Source organism: Molothrus aeneus, chromosome 3, assembly GCF_037042795.1.
Source record: "Molothrus aeneus isolate 106 chromosome 3, BPBGC_Maene_1.0, whole genome shotgun sequence".
NCBI lineage: Eukaryota > Metazoa > Chordata > Aves > Passeriformes > Icteridae > Molothrus > Molothrus aeneus.
The window spans coordinates 94,534,133-94,549,725 of record NC_089648.1 but is presented as its reverse complement, the minus strand read 5'-3'; the positions used below and the strand labels follow the sequence as shown (position 1 = coordinate 94,549,725).

General features: G+C 42.5%; 1 protein-coding gene across 28 annotated transcripts in view; it reads left to right on the top strand.

Annotated features, from left to right (window-relative positions):
* RIMS1 (regulating synaptic membrane exocytosis 1) overlaps positions 1–2,575 on the top strand; it is a 307,924-nt gene extending 305,349 nt beyond the window's left edge. For all 28 annotated transcript variants that reach the window (XM_066547439.1, XM_066547435.1, XM_066547431.1 and 25 more), the window contains one exon: positions 340–2,575. In XM_066547439.1, the coding sequence (XP_066403536.1) occupies positions 340–558 (219 nt within the window). In that variant the 3' untranslated portion in view covers positions 559–2,575. The remainder of the gene's footprint in view (positions 1–339) is intronic.
* The last annotated feature ends 13,018 nt before the right edge of the window (positions 2,576–15,593 follow it).

Here is a 15,593-nt window from a genome sequence, read left to right as displayed (position 1 = left end):
TGTTTACTCAAATTTAACGAGTATGTGTAAATCCATTCCAACTCATTAAGCATTTAATTTTATAAATACCATTACAGACATCCTTGCGGCTTGTGGTTTCAGAGTTGCAAAATGTCTTATTGCATTAAACATTTTCTCTTTTATTGACTTTTGTTCCTGTCCTGCCATGAGGTTTTCCCATGAAAGGGAAGCAGTCATTCACTCTTGAGAATAACATTGTCCTTACGTTAACACATATAACAGCAAGAGTGAACATACATAAGCACAGGTTTAAATATATAACCCTGTATAAGCATGGATTTGAGGACAATCATGAACCTTAATTTTATATTCTTCCAGGTAATAGTCTGGGGAGACTATGGCCGAATGGACCACAAATGCTTCATGGGAGTTGCCCAGATCCTTCTGGAGGAACTGGATCTGTCCAGCGTGGTAATAGGCTGGTATAAATTATTTCCACCTTCATCACTAGTGGATCCAACATTGACTCCCCTGACACGTAGGGCTTCCCAGTCATCTCTGGAAAGTTCAACTGGGCCTCCCTGCATTAGATCATAGTAGCAGGTGCTGTCTATTCAAAACATCACCCAGGATAACAATTGGAACCAGATATTCACATGACAAGAAACACTGTTGGAGAGAGACAATCACTTCCGTTTTTGCTTGTAGTAGTTATCCAAATGTATGTCTGTCTGTTGAGAGATGGCTTAAATTGACAGAACAAAGGTATATCACATACAGCTAATCTATTAGCAGCTACCACTGATGCTTATAATGATTAAAAAAAAAAAAAAAGAAAGAAAGGAAAAAGAAAAAAAGAGAGGGACATTTAGATTCGATCTAAGTCAAAGATGACCCAAACTGGAAGCTCTCACTCTGTTAACAATGTTGTTTTTTTCACATTCTGAGAGAGCCCTCAAGCAGTGTTACCTTCCTGGTGTTTCAGCAGTTTTTCTGTACTTGTCACTTCCACTAGTTTTTTGCCACGTGATTCTGCTAGTTTTGTAGAAGTCCTCACAATGCTAACAGAGACCCTTCCTTTCTTTTTCTAAACCAAACAAAAAAGGGCTGAAGCATATCTCTGTAAGCATCGTTAAAGTGTTCAACAGCCACAGTTACAATTCCAGCGAGTTCAAATAGTTCCTCGGTTCTGGTACTTACAAGTCTTTCACGTGGGAACCCAGAACAAATGACAAATCTAAGTTATATTCTTTAAAATAAAAATCATCACAGTGCCACTTTTTCTTTGTAAAAAGCAGATATGTTTGCATTATATATATATAAAATAACTTTTCTGTTTATGATGTTTTGCATGGAAGAATTTTGAAGAATTCTGCAACTACTGCTGGGGACTGGTATAAAGCAGCTTTAGTCTTAATTTTGACATTAAATATGTTACTGGTAATGCAATTTTCCTCCTAGAATTGGAGAGGAAATACTTATGTTTCTGTGTATAAATGTATATTTGACTTCCCAAAATGTTGACCAGGAATGAATTGAGCATATGACACTTTCAGCTGTACCCAGGCTTCTCTGATGTGTGTCGCTTCAGACACACCTGTCTGCCCTGGATAGAGCATGGTATGAGTTGTTCAATGTTTCACTGGAGATTCCAGTTGAAATATTCTGCACTTACTAATGTTTTTACCAAATTTCAGTTTACATTTCTTTGAGATTGATGCAAGCACAAGGCTTGATTTTTTAACGCAAGATATCTTACTTTTTGGAGAAAAAAAAAATCAAATTTCAATTTGCTTTTTATTCATTTGAGTTCTTCTTGGCCTTGAAATCCCTTGTGATATTCTGTAAATGTGCGAAGAACTGCAGATTCCTGCAGGTGCATTGATATGTTTCCCCTCCTTTTACAGGCCATTGAATTTTGTGATCACACAAATAGAGCAGCATGACTTGGAACTGTTCAAAGCTGCATGCACGTTTTGTAAAAAGAGATGAAAAAAGGTTATTTAATAATGTATGTTAGTTCCACATAGGCCAGCTTGTATGTTGCATGTACTTGTACAGTTTGCTCGTAATTACTATACTGAAGTAACCAAGAAATCTAAGCCATCCATTTTTCTTATAGACATTTTGCAGGTTTTAGCCAGGCTAGGTCTGTGGGTCTGGTGCTAAATGTCTATAGATGGACTTTATTTTTTACCCTATGGAAAACGTGATGTAGTACGGACCAAATTCCTTCTAATAACTATTTTGGTGTAGATTCCTACTGTGGGGCTGTAACACATGTAGAAACTGTGTACACACTAGGTTTTAATTCATAGACATACTGCCTGCACCAAGTGAACTATTTATTATTACTCAACACATGGGAATTATTCTGCCCATCTTTCCATAGGGCACAGATTGGTTACTGCTCGACCTGCTGAGCAGGAAGAACTCAAGCATTGGTGCACTACTACTAGATCCTGTTCTGTCTTAGTGGACAAAAACCAACTAGCTATAATTCGATAGTATCTTTCTATTTTGACCACTTGTCTTAACACTCCCCTGTGCTTTTAAATGAACTTCCAACTCATGTTATGTAAACATGTTTAATAAAATTTCCTTTTCATGTCCAGTGTAGTAGTTGTGCTCTCTGTATGTTCTGAGGTTCATCTGTGATTCTGCTTGCTGCAGGACTGTGTGATATGTGTTAAGGAACAGTAAAATAGGTAATTTCTATGGTTCTTTTGATTGCTGTAATAGTGTATGTTGAAATCTGGGGCCAAAAACTGAGGCCTGGTGAAAGTCATGTTTGGTTGGCTTCCTTTTCCCTGAGAAAGCAGCCAAATTGTGCTCTCATTTGTTGAAGCAGGCAAATTGAAGTTAAAAAAAAAATTAGCCAAATTATTATCTATTGAAATCAAATCAGTTTGTTGGAGAGGAATGATGCTGTGGCTGCATATAGTAGGGCAGCAGGGTGATATGAGTCAGGCACCAGGGCTCCACTTGGTGTGTGCTGAGCCTTTAAGATACAAGAACAACTACTGGCCCTTGGCACTTTTTAAAACCATGAACATGCCCTTCTATTGTGATGCTGTTATGAACAATGCTTTATAGAAATTTACCTGAGAGCAGAATTTGGCACTAAAATTTTGCTAGAGAAGCAAAGATTATGTACTTTTATTTTTAGTTTTCCATGTCCCACAGATATCTGATCACAATTTAATAATAACATAACGACAGTATTGCCTCACTTTGAACACTTTTGTTTATTACTTTATTTAATTGATTACATGGTTAAGATACTGAAAAAATGACTAATTAAACATGGTAAATCTCTGAACAAAAGGCATGTTATTCTGTGTGGTGGGAGTGATCTGTTTAAATACAGAATTTTTCATTCTGTTGCAAAAAGCCCTCAACTTTATTAATCTCATTACTTTGACCACGGTGTCTAATACTAGGATATCTTTCCCTTTATCCTGAGAAATAAATGAAGTCCAGCATTCTGGACCATTGCTGATCTCCCCCTAGAGGACAGAAAATATGGCAGCAAAAGAAAATGCTGAACTACTTCATTTATGGTGTTTTGGATGAACAGGGATCATAAATGCCAAGATTTCAGGAATGAGGTAGTAGAGCATGCTAGGTCAGACAAGTTTTGTGCTGGACTCCTTTCCCAGGGACTGCTGCCTTTTAAAAACTCATTGCTGAGTGTTGGGATTATAATACATAAATAAATCAGCTGAAGTTCCCTCTTGCTTTTCCCCTAAGAAGGCAGTACTCCCTTATATATATATATGTCATGCAGGGGAAGAGCAAAGATTATTAAACTCATAATCCCTGTCATATAATCACACAATTCTTTTCTTTGTGATGCGTAAGTTCTAAATTTTATATTCAAATGCAAATTTATGTCCCTCTTTGTGGGCAAAGGAAGAAGCTTTTGGCCTTAACCTTTGTGTTAGAGAGGCATCAGAACTGCTGTGAGTGGATAGGAAAAAACAGAGCTTCACGACCTCATGTTTTCATAATTTATAGAGAAATTACATGTACAGTTTGGCTGCCTGTTTTCTCAGCAGTCAGGTTCAACCCAGATATACGCAGAAGTCAAGTTCAGAAAGGGCTTTCAGTGGTTGTTCTGTGTCCCCCAAGATTTTACTTACAGCCTGTAACTTGTCCTCAATGAAGCTGTCTGTTCACAGCTCCTGTGGAGTCATTTACTCCACTATATGCAGCCCATTTAAATCAAGGAAAAGTAGTTATGGGATTTTTACTCTTCTCTTGCCTTAAATGAAGAAAGTCACCTGACAGTCTTCCTTTAAAGCCCCAAATGCTCATTCTATCATACCCTGCAAGCATAGCAGAAAGCAATCTGCAAGAAAGTTTACTGTTGTCAAAGGACGAGATTTCTTTCTCAAGCTAGATGATGAGCATTCTGGTTGTTGTAAGTGATTAAAAACTATTCTAACAACTATCAAGAGAAGAGTCTCAATATTTCTTCCAGTCCATTGCCTACTCTCTAGGAGAAGAAGAAAATGCACAGGTCATGTATGAATTTTCTGTGTTTGCAGGAATGACCATGTGGTCATGGTGGTTAAATACCATGCTTATGAAAGAGGTTGTGTGTGGCAGGCATGTCACACAGATCAAATGGTCTTCTGAGTTTTGTAATCCAAACTTCCCCTGGGGTGTAGAGACAGGAGGGGAAACTGCCTTCTAGGTGACGCTAATGAATCAGCTGCAGACCCTGGTCTAATGAAATGCTCCTTAGTTAAGTATTTTCTAGTCATTGGTATGTTTTGAAGCCATATTTTTGAATTGGGACATAAAACCTTATACATTCTGCCTTGGTAAGTCAAACTGTCTTAGAAGGTACTGTGGGAAAGGGCATAAAGTTGTCAAAATCTGTAGACTGGAGTTTAGCAATACAGAAATTCAGATAATTCAAATATACAGCTGTATGTTTGAGAATGACATTCTCAAAAGCCAAGCCTTTTGGAGGTTTCAGCTACTTGCTGCTAGAAGAGTGACACCTAAGAATTTCACAGAAATTTTTAGATTGCCTCTGGAAAAATTGTTTTCCAAAGGTGATAAGCAGGAGCATATCATTAGAATGCTCTTTGGACAACTCGGAATTATTTATTCTGATTACTTTTAACATGTCTACAGCTTCAGAGCCCTGCCAAAAAGCAGTTACAAATCAGTAGTGGCCCACATAGTAAAGCAGTGGTCTGTAGTGAAAGGCTGTGTGGTATCACCCTCTGTGTGGATTTTCACTAAGTCTGAAATCATTCATTTCAGTCAAGGCTGAGTCTTTAATTCACATTTCCTTCTCATTTATATCAGTGAGATTTACTGTGTGACTTTAAGAACCTAGTTAGGGGTTTCTGAACTCATCAATTTGTGATGAACTAAATGGGGGTAGGTGTAATTCCCCATATCAAAGATATTGCATAAATACAGACAGAGCAGAATACAAATATTCAAAAAGCATTTGTGAGGTCCTCGGGGATATAAATAACATAAGAAGATTTCATCTTCTCCTGGCTCCCAAAGCATTTTTTACACTGACAAGTATCAGGAAGGAATATCTTCTGTATTGAACTTTGTCACCCTATTTCAGCTGCAGCCAAATAAAAGTTCCTGAGCCAAAGCAAAATGCTGATTTTTTTTTTTTTTTTTAGTTTATGCCAACACCTATACAAACAATTTTTAATAGACAAGGTCTCATGTTCCAGACTCCCACTCTTCAGGAAGGACAGCATCACTATGACCTCTGCATTTCCAGCATCTTCCCATTGTCTGGTCTGACTGGCCTAGGATGCTTCATTGCAGCAGGTCTCCACAGAAACAAGATGCCCATGTCCATGCTAGACCAGTGATTATAGAAGGCAGAATAAAAATTCCATTTTCATACAGAGGTCAGTAAGACAATCCTAGATATTTTAAGAACTAACGTAATGAAATTTAAATCAAAAATTAAGATTATCAAATTCAGCAAATATTGTAAAATAGAAATTCAATTAAATATTACAGTATATACCAAAAAGATTTCTTTTAAAGTCTGTTTGATAACTGCATTTGCATATTGCAGAAAGAGTGTCCACACAGAGGGAAATATGTAGCAATATTACACTAACATGTAAGAACAAAAAGATCTAACACTCCTAATTCAGAGAGTGAGAGATAGCTTAGAGGGAAATGTTTTCTAAACATTAGCTACTGAGCAAAGTTAGAAGCCAAAGCCAACAGCAGCCACATTATACTTGGGCTGCTGTCTCTTAAAGCGGCAGCAAAAGAGAGAGCCCACAAACAGCATCCTCCAGTTTTAGAAAGGGGTGCATTTATTCCAAAGTGACAGACAGGGTTTGAGATTAAGTTAGCAACCCTTCAATCCTTGAGTGCATATGAATGGCAAAGCAAAAACAACAAAAACAAACAAACAAACAAAAAAACCAACAAAAAAATTACAATAAAAATAAATGCTAAAAAAACATGCAGAATATTTTCTTAGGATTTTGAAGGCCTGAGAATGCAGCCCTGAACCAAAGAGAACATTTGGATTTGGAATGAGTCCCCAGGCATCCCTCATACTACAGGTCAGAAGGACTGGATATCTGTTAGCAGTCAGGGCTACAGAGGCAGCTTTTCTAACAGCAGTTTTGTACAGCCTGCCCATGCTTTTTCCTCTGTAGATGGTCTGACACATGCACTGCCTGTGAGATTAACTTAAAGGGGATGTAAAGGTGGGTATATTTAATCTCAAATTCTATGTTGTGTAAAAGAGTTTTTTGCATCAGCTCTGATAAAGCTTCTTGTATGATGTTAAAGAAGTCAGGTGATGGGTAAACCAATAAGTCGGAAACAGCAGGCCAGAAGCCTGGGAAGCATAGAGGGTGAGGAAGGAAGGAACAGAAATGGTGCCTCTGTTCACCTGGGAGGACCAAAAAGGGAGACCCAGGGAAAAACTTATGGCATAATAGCTTGGCCCCTGTCTTTTTGATTGAAAATTTCAAAAAGAAGTGGCCACTCTTTGAAGCCTTATAGATGCAGTGCACATCTTCCTGAAGGGTCAAGGGATTTGGCCCAACTTTACTGCATTGGTATTGGAAACAGTAGGGCTTGTCAAAGTGATATCATGCACTGTTAGCTGACAAGGTGGTGTAGGGTCATAGGTTGGACTTGATGATCTCAAAGGCCTTTTCCAACCTAGTTGATTCTGTGATTCTGTTTTACTTTCTGACAGGTGACTCTCTAGGAGTTAACCAGGACGGGAGAAGTAAGTTAATGGCACAAATCTTTTTAGTCTCAAAAGGCACATAAAGTCTGTAATTGCTGGGAATAGGAAGCACCAACAAGCGTCTCACAGGCACCTTGAGACTGGCTTCTTGACCTCTTTTGCTTCTTTTTATCTGGTAGGAAAAAGGCTCTGAGATTTGTGAGACAGCTGAAGTACAGTATCTGCTCTTCTAAAAGATGTAACAAATTTTCTCATTCCCTCCTCTTGCCCTTTTCCTGATCATTGCTCTTGCAAAACAGTGGGGCAAAATTTAGTGGAATTTGGTGCCTGGACTCAGCTTTCAGGTGTTCTGCTCCAGTGCTGCCAGCAGCTCACTTGATCCCCAAGCCTATTGGTGGAACAGACCAGCAATCTTAAACCATTCATATTAAAACAAATAATGCAACCCTCAGGCCTTTTTTATTCATCATGCGCATGAAAAGACAGAGGGAAGAAATACAGCAAATTTTCTTTTGTTGGGGAGCTCAAAACATAATTAAATTCCAGCTGCACCAGACATCCCTGCTGTGCTACCCATATAAAGCTTCAGCTCCACTATACATGCGGGCTTCTTTGTTAGGTGTCTGTTATGCCATTCTTAAATCATGCTTCCATAAAAACAAACTCCAAAATGTAAAAAGGGAGAGGGAGATGTCGCCATGGCAGGGCTTAATCTTCCTCTTTGTTCTTTACATGGGTATCTCCCCCCAACCTCCCAACACCAGCACTCACCTCAGTCTTGTTCTCCCATCATTTTTTTGCATGATATCAGCTCAGAGCTGAATCTTGTTATCTCCAAAGAATATGTGTTGGATTTGACAACATTTACCTTTCTTCAGAGAGTGAAAATGAATGAAGTCAGAGGAGAACTGTTGAATACCTCACCTCCTAGGGGCTGCTCTTCTCTTTGTACATGGCTGCTCTCATGGCTGGTTTAATTCCACTATTTCCCCCCTCACGTATCTCATGCACACTGTGCATTTTTATGGACTCTGTATTTGCTTGCCTGCGCTGTAGAACATGGAACTTGGCCACTTATTTCAATGAAGCTGAACCCAAAGCACTTTTGTGACAAGAGGTGGCTGACACACACAGTGCAGTGTGGCAAGGCTCTTCTGGTGACAACACCAAAAGCAGGAGGCCAGCCAGCCATGCCAGCTATGCAAAGCATAGGGCTTCATCTGCCTTTCAAGGAGGCAACGATCCGTGCGCAACGGCAGAGGTGGCAGCCTCTGTCTGTGACAGCAGGACATCGCCTGGCTCGCGGATGAGCCCCTTCATTTCTTATTTTCATCATGCAAACGCCCTGGCAAGTAAGAGCAAAAGCTAGCATGCTCTGGAAACCCGCGGCTTCAGAAGCGCCGCCGCAGAGCAGGGCTCCGGGCTGTACCAGCCCAGGTGGCCCTGAGGCGGCTGAGGGGCAGCGGGATGGAAAACCCGCCGGCACCGGCTGCCCAGCCCAGGCCTTGCAAGGACTGTTAGAAACGCTGAGACGTAAATCTGCTTGGGGAAACGCAATCGGGGGGCAGCGCTTAGCTGCGAGCAGCGGAAAAGGCCGAAGAGCCGTCAAAGCCGTACGGGGGGTGAGGGACGCGCGCCGCTGGCGGGCGGGAGCCCGGTGCCTCACGGCCGGGAGCCCGGTGCCTCACGGCCGGGAGCCCGGTGCCTCACGGCCGGGAGCCCGGTGCCTCACGGCCGGGAGCCCGGTGCCTCACGGCCGGGAGCCCGGTGCCTCACGGCCGGCGCGGCCCCGCCCGCCGCTCCCCCCGCGGCCGCCGGGGGGCGCCGCAGCACCGCGGGCAGCGCCGCGCCGGGCCGGGACCGGGCCGCCCCTCGCCCCTCCCTGCGCGGGCCCCGCCGGGAATGCGGGGAAGGGGCGTCAGCCTTCGTCAGGCGATCTTTATGGCAGAGAAAAACAAAAAAAGCAGCTGTATGTTTTTTTCCCAAGTGTCGGATGTTCTCTGGGTGTGCAGTGAAACCGGGTGTGTGATCACTGGCCGTGCCTGTCTGCTGGTTACACGTAAGAGCTCTCAAAACAGTCGAAAGTTCTGAAGAAGGAATCATAAAGCATACAAAGAAATAATGGTTATATTTAACAGTCTGCCTTGTTCTCTGATTCAGTAGTGATTATGAACTCACTTAAATCAATGTAGTTCCTCTAAGGAGTGTTTAAAAAACACATTTTTCCCCATTCCTGCATTATTAGCAGTGGCTGCTCTGACAGATTAATGTCAGGCTACCGTGTCATTCCGTGACAAGGCTCATTTTGTTTTCCAAGTGCTGCTTTTATTGTTAGACTGTGCTGTACCCTCGCTACACCTTCGTAAATTTCAGATTAAGCTACAAGTCAGATACATCAGGAGAATTTCTTGTGACCAGCAAAACCTTGTGCTGGAGTATTATTAAACTTCAATGATAACCTCTTTAAGGAGAAAAAAGAAGATATTACTGCTGACAACCAAAATGGTTTGAAAAGTCAGGTACTGCTTATCTAGCTGCTATCTAAGAAAGCTAAGTCAACAAGGGCATAAAAAAAAGATTTTGCTCAGTCAGAGGGGATAAAAAAGGAGGCTGGATTTGGGGAAGCAAGGTCTAGTTTGACCTGAGCCGTAAAAAAGCACACAGCACCATGAAGGACCTAAAGCAGGGAACTGCATGGGACTGTTTTGCATAGCACCATGTAGCTTAGTGTGCTCTTCAAGTTGCCAAATGAATGGATTAAAGTCTACATGCCTTCAGCTCACCAACATCCTAAAAACTAAATTGTTCTGGGATTTGGGCTCAGGCTGACCTGGCAAAGAGAACCTTACAGTTCAGCTGAAGGCCATCAGACAGTGCAACAGTGAGGGGGCCAAACCTTAGGGCCAGTGCTAGAGCTTCTCTACACAAATCTCAGTGGGCAACAACACAGGACCCTGGCTTAGGACTCTAACCCAGCTATTGGGAATCTAAAAAGGGAGCACAACTAAAAGAATGATGCTCAACTTGTTATAACACTGAGAGTGAACAAGGAACAACATACTTTGCTACCCCTCTGCTTGTTTAGCTTCAGCAACAGTGTTCTGTTAGATGGCAATGACAGAAGTGCTTACTTTTTATAAGTCCTTACTTTTTATGCTTTGGAAGATTCCAAGCATAAAAGTCTGCAATTATAAACCCCACCATTTCTCAAATTAGCTGGTGTGACAGGGTAGCTGGACTCGGTGTCAGTGTCGCACTAGGTCACAGGTCAAAACTCCTTACACTTAACCCTGCATTTCCATCTTCTTGGAGCTCCCCTCTCCTGTGTAAGAAAGTGTCCTTGGAATTTTTCCCCCAAGCTCCAGGAAAAGAGGCCATGCCAGGAGACATGGCCAATGCATCCTTATGTCCTGGCAATGTTTGGTTGCTAGAAAAGCTTCTCTAGTTAGCGACTGGCAGAGCTTACAGCAGCCTTCAACCTGCTATAACATGCTCTGAAGTGAGGACTGCTGCAGGCAACACTTATTTCTTTTGAACTGTGCTCCAGTCTGATGTGCACATGTTGCCCTTCAGCAAGCTATCACAATTGCAGGCAGAGAAGGGAGGGCCTTGCCTGCAAGCTACAGCCTCCAGTTGTGAAGCTCTCTTACTTCCTTGTGAATGGGGCTGGTGAAAGCCTGCCGAGTTGGCTTCACCTGGGTATGCAAGCAAGATTCAGCAGGACTTGTTCACAAAAGTTGACACCAGACCAAGCCCTTCAGATGCACATTCCTAAGCTCACTCCTCCCCTTTAGGGTATTTTATGGGAGCCACTCCCAGGTTTCCCCCTCACCTTAATTACCTTTTTGTAGGGATCAGCTCTGTGTGTGTGTGTGTGCATGCTGATGCTAGGAAGGGCTGTCAGCCCAATCTCTTTAGCTTTGCAGCCCAATCTCTTCTATGATCCTGTGGCTTCAGGCTGCAGCTTTTTTTTTCCAGTGCTTAAATGCAACACGTGGATATTAGGCAAGGGCAAGAATTCGCTTTCTCTTGCACACAAAACAAGGAAATGTATTCTGCCTCACCACAGCTGCCGCAATCACAGCTGCACTGCCGAAGCAGATGAACTTGCTGGCCTCTGCCCCTTCCCTTATTGCTGTTCCTCCTCTAGAGTCTCTAGACACCAGTCCCAGAGTGGGGACTGCAGAGTCTCTCTTGAGGTGGACAGAGGAACCCTTGCTAAGTGAGCTGCAGCCACGTGCAGAGCACTAGAGACGAGAGCTGGCATGATCCCAGGCGAGTGTTGAACCGAAGGATGTGCAAGGCAGTCTGAGGAAACACCTCCTTGGAAGTGCACTTAATAGGCTGGAGTTAATGGTCCTTGCCTTGCAGCCCTTGTAAAGTCCCACTGGAAACTGACTATGGTAAGAGGGGCTAGGAGAGCAGAGACACAAATTGTTAGCTCCCAGCATGATTCAGAAGTATCTGTCCACATTACTGGTGTGAGTCAGAGCCAAGAAAGATCTTTGTGATCTGTGAAGATAACTCAAAGAATTCCAACCCTTGAGAAATAATTTCAGACATTAAATTGGTCTTGTCTCCAGATCTGAGCTAATTTTTGGCGGATGCAGAAGTCCCTGGATGAAGGTTAAACAGAGTGGCTGAACTTACCTTGTCATTGGCTTTCTTGTTGTTGGTTGGTTTGGTTTAGTTTTGGGGTTGGGCTTTTTAAATGCTTTTGTGGTGGGTTTTTTGTATCGTTTTGTGTTTCAAAAGGATTGAAAAGAAGTGGAAACGCTAACGGGTATTTTGGTTTGTTCTGCTGTGTAGAGCGTTTCTGTGCCAGTTACCTAGGAAACTGCTGTAGGATTGAATTTGGATGGATGTGTTGTCAACTGCAAGTGAGTACAGTGGCTTTTCAAGAGATGGGGAAGAGTGTAAAATGCAGAGAAAATATAAATGTCTGTAATGTGATTCCTGGGTAAGACGGCGGTCCTATCTTTTTGACTGGCATTTTGTAGGCACCCTGAGAGCCGCACAAAGGGATCACAGATGGAGTGCATGGCCATGCCTTGGCACCTGAGCTTGAATGCCCTCATGTTTGTAAGCTGGGTTAGCATTAATCTAAATGTCAAACCATGACTGCAAAAAATCGTACTAAGGTTGCTATTAAGCGCTTTGCCCATTTTATTACAACAGAGTTATGATGATCCAAAGAAATTTTACAGCCTTTCTAGAAATTTGGACTGCAGCACTGCAAAACCATTTGTAAAAAAAAATAGAAATAAAAAGTACAATAAAGACATTTAATGATTGATATACTTCTAAAGGCTTATGCAATCAACAAAAATGTGACTGCAGAGCTTTTCCTGGAAATCATCAATAATTGGCCTTTTTTAATACAGCAGCAAAACTATGGAAAAGCAAATAAGTGCTTCAGTCTGGAGGAATTCTTCTGATGTCTGTCAGCTCTGCCATGATGGCTAAATCTGCAAGTGGTTACTTATCTCACAGGAGCCACAACTTAGAATTGTCCATGGCTGAAAAAAAAATTAGCAAAACAGTGGGGATTACTTAGAATAGAACTCCCACAATTTCTCCTATTCCCTCCCCCATTCCAAAACACTCACAGGATTAACATTTGGGCTTATACTGAGCACCAATTTCCTTGTATTTCTCCTACAAAGTGCACTTCAAATGGCAAATGCAAACTCCTAGGAGTTTATTCATGTTATGACAGGTGTCATTAGTTGGCAGAGCTACATGTAATCTTCAAAGGTTTGGTTTCTTCCCCCGCCCCCAAGCAGGTGAGCAAGTTTCCAGCCTGGAAAAGACAGGTTGTGCTGCTTGTTTTGGGTTAGGCAAGTGCACCGGGTAAGAAGAAGTATTGCCCTTGTTCTTCTGGCTAAAGCTCTGAGGCAGAGCCTGCTTCAGAGCCACTTTCTAAGGCCAGCTTGTCCCTATTCCCTGCAGCTGTGCACCCACCAGTGTGCTTACATCCCCTGCATTTCTCTCTGCAGATGCTCCTCTCTTCCCAGGGGTCTAAAATGAATGCTGAACTTACCAGTTCTGACTTCTGGTCTGACTCAGGTTGGGAGTGAGTGCTGCCCCGGCTGTACCTTCAGGGCAGGATCAGTCCCTTGGAGCTGAGGGTCAGATGATGGTCCCACCAGATGTCTGGTCAGCTTCTATTGCAGTGCCACATGTACGTGACTAAGCCAGAGCACCTTGTGGGCATACCTCGACTCTGCCCCTGCCTGCATTGCTTTCCAGGAGGCCAGGCTGTGTGGGCCCAGCTGCTGTTGTTGCTGTCAAAAAGAAGCTGTGGTATCTCCCATGTCTTATCAGCTGCTTATAAGAATATAGACACCCCTGATCACTATTTCTTCAACGACATCTTTAACAGTATTTACATTGGAAATTACTCAAAACCTATAAAACTGCATGCTGGTGGGCCTGAAGGTGGCTCCAGTTCACTCTGTTGCATCCAAGCTTTCCCTCTGGCCTCTGTCTTTTAAGATGGGCTAAAGTGATATCCAGAACTGGACTCCCTTCCTCCCTGCTCGAGCAGATGTGCACACAAACCTAAGCAGACTCCTCTATTTCAGGCCCATCTGTAACCTGTGTGATGAATAATGTACAATGAATTTGTGGTCTACATGTTTATTAAGTGACTCAGTATTTCCAGTGGAGATTTTGTGCTCATGTTTTACTCACATCTCAAAACCCACTCACTCTTTTATTATCCCCAACAGCGGTAGGTGATAATAAATTATACAACTGCAGATGACGGTAACTATATCAACAAACAAATTGTATCAATTTTCAGTGTGAGTTTAAAGCTTCGTTTACTGGTTGTGCAAACTCTGAAAAAGGAATTTGGGAACACTGCTGCTGTTTTAAATATTCTAACCGGGCTGTAATCCAAACCTTCCATAAGGCGTCTCTAAAGAAGATTTTTGCCTACTGTGTACCACTGCTTTTACATACGAGATTAGGGATTTATGTACGTAAGAGCAGGGAGAGAAATGTAACTAACAGAACAGTGACAGCTCTGTGGAAGGGCTGAAAGACAAAAGGCAGCAGTGGTGGATTTCAGAGCTAATCCCCCTCTACTGCATTGTAGAAACACATTTGTTCTTTCTGAAAAACAAAGGCTTGTAGAAAAGCATCAATCAATCAACAGTGCAGCTACATTCTGTGTATTGAAGCAAGCTCACATGCTCTCTTAAATTACCCTGGATCCTATTTTAAGCTTAATAAGCTGCTCAGTAATTTGTATGGCTGTGGAAAGATGTGAGCTTATGCCACAACAGCCATTTCGAAACAGCCAAAAACTTGTGGCGAGAGATTGAAAAGAACTACTTTTTGGGAAAGTAGTTGTAGCTGTATTTAGAAAGTTACAGTATCCATTCCAAAAGGAACAGAGACTGTTTGTTGAGAAACCCGTATCTATGTGATAATTGTACACTTCAATCACAGGAAAGAATGCTTGGTCAAATGTAAGAGTGGCTCACCATGGCACATGGTGTAATCTTGTTTCAATTGAAAACTTTCAATTTTCAGTTGTTTATACTTGTAGGCTATGTGGGAAAATAAGCCTGGATCTCTGTCACTTGCCCAAGTGATGCTTACCACCTAGGTGCTGGATGGAGCATACAGGTGAGACAATAAATATGACTGAGACTTTCAGTGAGAGGAGACCATCCTGCAGGCTCTGAATTTCTCCACACAATGATCCTGATCCCTCTGGGTCTGGGACAGGCTGAAGCGATTCAGAGCTGACTAAGCTGCTGTGTGACTAAGCCTCCTGGACCTCACCAAACTCAATAACTAATACTTTTAACTGAGCTGCTGATCACCGTCCTGACATGCCAGCTGGGTTTTGCATGTTTCCTTGCCCATAAATATGGTAAGGGCTGTCATGAACCTCTTCTGTCTGCTCCTTTTGCAGATGTTCCCAGGGCTTGAGAAGAAGCCCTCTCACAGTGGAGCTGAGGAGGTTTCAGCTCAGAAAACTCTGGGAAAAGGGCCCTCAGAGAGACTGAACTTAATCCCCTCCCTTTAATTGCTATTGGGACCTGGTGAAAGTACATATTTGTAATAAAGGCTGGCTGTTAAAGTCTTCTTGGAGCTTGGCACGATTAACTTTGACACTGAGAACTTGAGGCCAGACGTTAGAGCATTTCCTCCTGCAACATGATCAATGTTTGCATGAATAAAACCAATCACAGATATAAGTCAGTTCTTGTTAATCTGATGATTCTCATCCATGTCCTATACATTACTCTCCACGTTTTTAAAACAGCTGCCACTGCCCACTGCACTGGCAGTGCCCAGTAATTGCTCCTCCAGCCAGCCCTCCTTCCTTAGACAACTTCTGTACTCCCCTTGCTTTCCAATGTCTTCCAGCTGAGGAACAGGGCTCTTG